The sequence below is a fragment of the Meleagris gallopavo genome, chromosome Z (genome assembly GCF_000146605.3).
Source record: "Meleagris gallopavo isolate NT-WF06-2002-E0010 breed Aviagen turkey brand Nicholas breeding stock chromosome Z, Turkey_5.1, whole genome shotgun sequence".
Taxonomy (NCBI): Eukaryota; Metazoa; Chordata; class Aves; order Galliformes; family Phasianidae; genus Meleagris; species Meleagris gallopavo.
In genome coordinates, this window is record NC_015041.2 from 67964058 (window position 1) to 67972430 (window position 8373).

Genomic DNA, 8373 nt, shown 5'->3' on the forward strand with positions numbered 1-8373 from the left:
AGTTCTTGGCAGCCTTGCAATTTGGAGATCCCAGGTGTGGTCATAGCAAACCTCAGTTTTTCCTTCTTGAGAGAGCTGAACCACAGCATCCAGAAACAAGAGAATGGACTGCAGAGATTGATAGGTCGTTCTCTCCTGTGAGCAGTTAATGCAGTTTAACCACCACTGTGGACTAAACTAAAGCACCATGTAGGGAGGTTAGATGGGCAGGAAGAACCATTGTAAATGCTAAAGGTGTTAACGTCCTCTGTGAAAGCATGTGGTTTTCCCAAGGTTATGGTTGATCTCTTTGTTACACAGGAGCTGTGAGTTGGTAATTCCAAACGGTGTCTAGAAGACGTACTCAATCTTTTGTCATTCTGTTTTCCTGTGGTTTCTGTCACTTTCAGATAAATGGAAGATTTGGAGGCTAACTTAATGCAGACACGCAAAGCATGTAGGATAGAGCAGATGGTAGCAAAATGGCTTCATCGCTCTCGGGATGGTGCATCCAGGTAAGCATGTCTTTTGTGAGTGGGATATCTGTTGATTAGTTTTGATCAGAGACAGCACAGGCTTGTTTCCAGTGAACATGGAAAGCCACTGCTTGCAGATGTCTCTCATTTTTCCCTAGAAAAAAAGCAAAGTGTTCGCCCGTAGGTACTTGGACAAGTTCTGACCTCTCTGTGCATTTGTGCAGCCCATTGAAAACAAGGGGTCTGTGTGCTCTGAGCCCTTTTGATAGGGTGTTTTCTGATTATATCTTAATTAATCACCAGCTTCTTGTCTCACAGTGGCAGAGTGTCTGTGACAGATGTCACCAACGATGGTGGTGGCCAGACTGCCAGCCGTGTCAAACTCACTGTCACAGTGTACAAAGACTTGGTCCTCCATCACTACGGCTTTGAGATTTGTCCAGACCTTCCTCTTACAATCGCATCTGTCACTGCAGGTAAGCACCACTGTCCTCTCCTTACAGCCACGGGTGTGAGACCCGAGCTGTCCCAGGTGGCCCTTCTGACACCTTCCTACCAGGTACCTCTGGTTAGCATGTGAGCCTTGAGCACCGAGGGGAAAAGGCCTGCGTGCCTTCATCACGGAGCCCTCAGCTTCACCATTATCGTATTGGCTGCACTCAGACTCAGCTGACCTTGAAGGACATGAGATGCTTGAAAGCCAAGTTCTTTCTGCTGTTGAGTCTGAAATGCCAAGAAATAGTTCTATCTAATCTTACAGTGCTTAGAGTTCTTACAGATCTTACGCTGAGGTCACATTGCTGAAAACTCTGTCTGGACTTAAAAAGCTGTAACAAGGAGAAGATCACTGCTAGCTACAGACAGTCCTGTATCCCAAGTTCTGCCTAGGTCAAGCAGATAAACTCTTGCAGTTATAGAAGGCTGGGGCTTGACTCCGTTTTTAAACTGTTTTGGCAGTTTAGTATCAAAAACTGTGACTCTGTTTTTTATTGTTTTTTAAAATGGGTACACTCTGCTGGTGTCAGTGAGACAGACAGAGAAATCATGTATCCAAGCTGGGCAGAGTAGGTGGTGTGGAAAGGGTAGGCTGGGTTCAGCCTCCGGCAGGCTGTATCAATATTGTGACCTCCTTCCATCAGCATCCCATTGCTAAATTAGCTGGGAGTCTTCGGGGGTAAGAAGTGGAGAAGGAGAATTTCTGTTAGGCTTTTCTTTTCTCCCTCATCAGGAAGCACCAGTGTTTTGTTAGGGCTGAGGCACAAGGAAACGCATCCTTGTAAGCTCTATCTCTAAAAGCCCTGTGTATGATTCCAAACATTTGCCTTTGTGTGCCACATGTGCACCCTGATGCCAGAGTGCCTAAAGAGACAGGTGGTGGGTGCTAGTTTGCTATGTGTGCAAACCTGTCTCATAAAGAAATTAAGCACCGTGCCTTGACCCGCAGGCTGGTGTTGACAGGGGCTGCTGGCATACTCCTCTTCCTCAGACCAGAAGTCTACCTGCTGTGTAACCCTTTGGGTCAGGTGTCTGCTGCTCTTTGGGAGTCCTCTCAGCAACCAGTGTAGATGAGGAGGCCTTTGCTGTGCTCTCCTGGTGCAGAAGGGTGTCCCCACGCCAGTAGTGCAGCCCGTCTCAACCAGTGGTGCAGCAGGCAGTCTGGGAATCCCTTTCAGTCATTCTGCAGCATTCCAACATTTGTGAGCATTCCTACTGCTCCCAAGGCACACGCATGCACCACGAGAGCGCTGCTCGGTGGCTCAGTGGCAGCATCTGGGGCCAGAGACTGGGTGGCATGGACACGGGCTGCGTGCATCAGCTGGCAACAGAGCCCCAGACCCCTTCTCTTTTTATTTTACCACTCAGAAGGAGTTGCTGCAGCAATTGGGTGCTAGGTGGGAAGAGGAGAACTTGGTGGAAGGTCCACTGGTGTGTGATTGACAGCAGGCTGGTTGCCCACAGGGAGCACTGCAGATGGGAAGCTGCTGCCAGGCGACCAGCTGATCCGGATAAACTCTACCACGGTGGAGGACATGTCCATTGAACGGGTGTCTGACATCATCAGGTATGATCCTGCCTGTGTTGTGCAGACAAGGGGCGGAATGCGGGAGGGGAGGTGTAGGGATGCGCTTTTTCCAGGGGTTACAGAGGCACATGCAGGTGCTGACTCTGGCTGACTGCATCCCTGTGTGTTACAGGGATGCCGGTGATGAGCTCCTCCTCACTGTCCTGCGCTGCACATCGGTAAGTGCCTTCTCTTCAGCACTATCAGCAGCTCTGCCCCCTGGCCTGGGCAGCCGGGCTGGCACACGGGATGCTGCCCTCTTGCCAGGCTTATCCAGGGCATGGAGAGCCCAGGAAGCTACCTGCATCCCAGGATGCATTAAGGCCAATGCTGACAGTGTGGACCAGCCACCCCCACCCACCCATGTTGCTCCTTGAAACCTCTTGATGTTCTCTCAAACCTCAAATGCGTTCTGTGTGCAGAAAAATCAGCTATCTCTTTTTTTTATTCTCTGGGCTCTACCTGGCTACTCATTATAGCCTGAGGATTTCCCCTTGTTTAGTTCAGCGAGTCTGGGATCGTGGTGAGCAAGGCAATGGCCTGTAACTTCCTCCCCTCATTTTTACTCCTCCAGATCTCTGAGGAGTCTGCTCTGTCTGAGCAAACAATCCTGCCTGTGCAGGCTGGCTTGTCCTCCCCTGCTCTCTTAAGACCTGGGATTCTGGTGTTGGTCCTGCTTTGGGAAGAAAAGCCAAATTTCAGTACAAAGCTTTGGTGCTGGTTGCCTGTTCCTATTGTATAAGCATCATCAGCAGAGATCTACTGCTAATGCAGTGTGTATGCCAGCATACATTTCAGTGTGTGTAAAAGCTGAGCTGCAAAGCAAGGACAAGATGATCAGAGAGCTGAAGCACCTCTGATCCTATGAAGAGCTGGGCTTGTCTAGCTTGGAGAAGAGAAGAGAAGGCTGCAGGGAGACCTCATTGTGGCCTTCCAGTACTTGAAGGGAGCGTATGGACAGGAGGGGGAATTGCTGTGTGAGAGTGATAGGTCAAGGGGGAATGGGAAGGTTTAGGTTGGATATTAGGAGGAAGTTTTTCCCCCAGAGGTGGTGAGGCACTGGAACAGGTTGCTCAAGGACGCTGTGGATGCCCCATCCCTGCAGGCATTCAAGGCCAGGCTGGATGTGGCTCTGGGCAGCCTGGGCTGCTGGTTGGTGACCTGCACACAGAAGGGGCGTTGAAACTCCATGATCATTATGGTGCTTTTCAACCTACGCCATTCTAGGATTCTATGATTCTATGACTTGTTGGACGGCTGTGTCTAGGCTTTGAAGGCAGTCACCGCCCTGATAGCTGAGAGTCCTGCAGCGAGCCTGGAAGGCATGGGAAGATTAGAGACTCCTACCATCACCTGCTCCTGTAGGTGTGAAGTAATGTGATGTGAGCAGCACTGGCATCAGCCCTGGTCATCAGCCTCCTCCTTGAGCCACTGGCTCTTCACATAGCTGCAACAGGCTGAGCTGCCAACAGAGTGCTGTTGTTTTTCAGGGTGGACCTAAGTCATCGTTTCTCACGGAGGAGAAGAGGGCAAGGCTGAAAACAAACCCTGTGAAAGTGCGTTTTGCAGAGGAAGTCTTGGTGAACGGACACGCACAGGTGAGTGGGGCACAGGTGCATTGTGTACTGGGAAGAAACAGGCAGTGCTTGGCTGGGCCAGTGCAGCTGGGAGCCACAGAGTGGCTGCACCCTCATTGTGCAGGGTTAGTCTGCCCTGGTATGCATCCCATCGTCTGGTCACAGCTGGGTTCGTGGGTGATGGGGGGAGGTGCCGGCATCTCCGTAGGGGTTTGCTTACTTTGGCGGACGAAAAGCTGGTGCGAGTACTGCTTCTGCCTTTTTGGCACCATGTGAACTTTCTGCCCAACTTTCTGGCAAATCCTGACCCTACCGATACTTGGTGAATCCTACCATCGATACCTGTTATTTTTCTGCCAAAGAATCTGGATCGTCTCTCCTGGCCTTCAGTAGTTCTCTGATACCGTTCGCTTCAGAGCGTCTGGTGCAGGTGACTTCACTTTGCAGTTACATTTGGCATGATGTGTTCTCAAGCTGGAGTGACAGCTCACTGTTTCCTGGGCCGCTCGGAGAGCTTCTGCACAGCATTCATGGCTGCTTCTGTGATAGACCACCTGTAAGAGGCTGAGACAGTCTGTTCTGATGTGAAAGAAGACCGTGGCTCACTGAGAATATGCTGCAAATTTATCACTGGGTTTCTAGGGCTGGTAACAAACGAGCTGGGTAGCTGCGAGTCTAACAAAAGGACGAGCAGTGAGAATACTTGTAGCTGATCCTGAAGTAGGAACAGCTCTTAAATTTGTGTCACTGAGTTCAGTGATGGAGATGAAATGTGCCTCATCCTTACCCCTACGGGTTGGTGCTGTTCAGATGATAAAATTGGATCAGATCTACTTATATATGCTTTTAACTTCGCAGTGGTGATGAACCAGTCACCAGCCCCTTTTCTTTCCTCTAGGCTCTCCCATCTCTGGTCGCAGAGAGCTAACCTGACCCAACTCAGGCAGAGCTGTCTCTGTGGCAAGCATTTCTTTGCTTTCCTCTTCTCCAGTTGCATCAGGGCTGAGGGATATTATGAGGCTATTGAACAAGCACAGTACAAATGTTCTGGTACTTGCATGTCCTGACTACAGGCATGTCAGGACCCTTTCTCCTTTGCTGGCCTGCTCTTGGGAGCAGGAGAAAATTTATTGCCTCTTTCTGGAAAAGCAATATTCACCATAGACAACAGCTGCTCTGTTTGTGTGACTCAGAACCACCCTCCTTTTGAACGAGAGCTGTATTAAGGCAAGCAAAAAGACATTACAGTCCTGAAAAAAATCTGCAGAGACTCCTGTTTCATTAAGTGATCTTAATGGAGCATTGCTAAATGATCTCTGTGACAATTGGAAGGAGCCCAAGGCTGCCTTTTGCAGCTGAAACCTGAAACCCCGGTTTGGGAACATAAATTGTTGATGAGGCTCAGTGCTACTCAGCCTCTTCTTTCTGCTGTGAACTCAGTACATGTTTCCATATAGCTGAACGATACGTAAGAGCAGGGTCCCCTGGGATCATGAGGTCAGCATCGATGTATTACTAGAAGGGCCTGTTTGTAACCCGGAGTAAATCAACCACATACCAGACAAAACAGGACTGGGATGCAGGCTTAAGTGATAGCAGAAGCTTTCAGAATGAATTCAGAGGGGTCTATCAGAGCCTGCACAAAAGGAGAAAAACCTCACCTGGATATCCTGGCCACTTGGTTGGAAGTGACTGTAAGGTGTTGATACTTCATCTGAATATGAGACTTTCTGCCTAGATGTGAAGTTCTGCTGTATGCTGGCTGTGCGATGTTCATCAGACAACACGTGGAGCTACCAGCAAATGCGTGCGTTGGGTGCAAATGAGCATCACTTCTCTGAAAATGACAAAGAACCCAAAAGCTATCAAAGCCTTGGTGTCTTTGTGCTTTTTATCATGGAGTTAGAGCTTGTGCTCAGCAGCAGTGGCAGCCTTCACTCATTTGTCATGGTAGTACTGTCAGAAGCTTGAACCTCACAGGACGGAAAGGAAGAGCAAGGAACAAATCACAGAAGTGTCTTTATGTTCTTTCTTAAGTGCTTCCGGGGCACACGGACGGTATCAAGAGCAACCAAAGTTGTGAGATTTATAAGGTGTTGCAAAGCAAATGAAACACAGGAGAGATAATCCTAAAAATGCTGTTCTCAGCCTTGAGACTGTCGTGACAGGCAGATAAACTGTTCTAAGATTGGAGAAACGTACTGATTCAAGAAGATAAGAAAGATGTGCTGCTGATTGGCAAGTCCAAGGGTGAAGGAGTAAGCCTTTTCAGTGCCGTAGAATAACTAGGCCAAGGTTGAAAGCAAGAACAAAGGTGCAGATGACCTCTCCTAAGGGAAAAATGTGGAGGTCTGAAGGCTGCAGCTCCAGACAGCCCCAGAAAGATGGTGTCTTTCTCAAAGCACCCAAGGGAGATGCCTTTGCTGTGGGAGCCACTGTCTTGTCTAACACATTTAAGAGATATTTCCAGAATCTCTGGTGACACCTCCTCCTGTTTGGGAAGTCGCAGTGATGCATCTCAGGGGGATGCTCAGTACCGCTGTGTGTTAATTGAATCCTACAGCCTTCTCCTGCCACGGAAGTTGTATTTGTGGTAGGGTTTGAGTAGCTCTGGAGTTGGAGGCATGGCTGCTGCCAGTGGGGAGGGGTCACGTGGGGGCCTCAGCACGGCCTGCTGCTGGTAATGGGAAGATGTATTTTCTGCAAGCCACAGCGGATATATCTGAACCGTGTATAGCTGTTGAACTAGATGGAATTTTATCGTAAAGGTATTTGTTTTGCTCTTTTTCTCTTGCTCTATCCCAGGAGCATAATGAGGGAATAAAGCTTGGTGCTATAAAAGAAGGCTGCAAAAGCAGAGCAAGATTTATTTTAATTTGACAGGCTTGAGGAGTCGGCCCGTGCGAATCTCATCAAGTTCCAAACGGCCAAAGGCAAAGTGCAGCCCCCATGGTCTGGGGCATTCACCAGAACAGACTGGGTGATGAATGCAACTCTATGGAGAAGCGAGTGTGGATGTTGATAGGTGAAAAATTACATATGCAGTGGCAATGTTTGCTGCAGCCCAGAAGGACTGTAGTGTCCTGGACTGTAGAAAGTGAAGCATGGTCAGCAAGTTGAGGAAGGTGATTCTCCTTTACGTGGCTCTCGTGAGACCCTGTCTGGAGAATTCAGTGAAGCTCTGAGGCTCCCAGGAAAAGAAGAATATAGACTTCCTAGTGCAGGTCCACAAGAGGGCCACAAAAGTGATCAGAGGGCTGGATCAGCCCTGCTATGAAGAAAGGTTTGAGAGAGTTATGGTTGTTCAGCATGGAGAAGAAAAGTTTCTGAGGAGACCTGATAGAGCCCTTTCCCTACTTAGTGGAGTTCTAAAAGAAAGATGGAGAGAGACTTTTTACCAGAGCTCCAATGGTTTTTAACTAAAAGAAGGTGGATTTAGATTAGCATAAAGAAGAAATTTTCTACTGTGAAGGTGGTGAGACACTGAACAGGTTGCCCAGAGAAGTTGTGGATCAGCATCCACAACTGGAAGCGTTCAAGGCCAGTTCGAAAGGAGCTCTGGGCAAGCAGATCTAGAGGAAGACATCACTGCTTACTGCAGGGAGGCTGGAGCTAGATGATCTTTAAACGTCTCTTTCAACTCCTACCATTCTGTGCTTATGTGATTTATATCAGGATGTGCTGCGTCAGGCAGAGCAGCCTGGTGCCAAGAGGCTGATGCCCATGGATTAATTAGTGCTGTTTCTTCTGTTCCACAGGGGAATTCTCTTCTTTGCATGCCAAATGTTCTCAAGGTATACTTGGAAAATGGGCAGACAAAAGCTTTCAGGTTTGAGACCAGCACTACTGTGAAGGTAATGATGCTTGATGTCTTTGTTCTCCCACCTCTATTCAATTCAGTTGCAACGATGCATGTAGTGTAACTTACAACCTCTTGGTTGCATTGGCCAGCTGGTGCCAATTGGATTCCTGGCTGCTGATGATCAAGGTGGATTTTCTTTGCCATTCCTAAAGCGGAAGCATTACTTTGATTCTCAGTTTTCTTCTTCGTAACTGATTTTCAAATAACTTGTAGGAGCTCGGCTGTGAGACCACTACAACTTTGTGAAGTGTGATTAAAGTTGGGTGTCTTAGCTTCAACTGGGACAGAATTGTTTTCTTCAGAGTATCTGGTACGATGCTATGTTTTGGTTTTAGGAGAAAAGCTATGTTGATGACACAGCAGTATGTATAGTTGCTGCTAAGCCGTGTTGTACGGAATCAAGGCCGTTCTCAGCAA

The 8373-nt window shown here is 48.4% G+C and overlaps 1 protein-coding gene across 1 annotated transcript in view; it reads left to right on the forward strand.

Moving 5' to 3' along the window:
- Positions 1-276: 276 nt before the first annotated feature.
- The window catches only part of FRMPD1 (FERM and PDZ domain containing 1), a 22465-nt gene continuing 14368 nt past the window's right edge, over positions 277-8373 (forward strand). Inside the window, exons 1-6 of the mRNA XM_031557407.1 lie at positions 277-494; positions 774-931; positions 2415-2517; positions 2651-2696; positions 4008-4115; positions 7853-7948. Of these exons, the coding sequence (XP_031413267.1) occupies positions 394-494; positions 774-931; positions 2415-2517; positions 2651-2696; positions 4008-4115; positions 7853-7948 (612 nt within the window). The 5' untranslated portion in view covers positions 277-393. The remainder of the gene's footprint in view (positions 495-773; positions 932-2414; positions 2518-2650; positions 2697-4007; positions 4116-7852; positions 7949-8373) is intronic.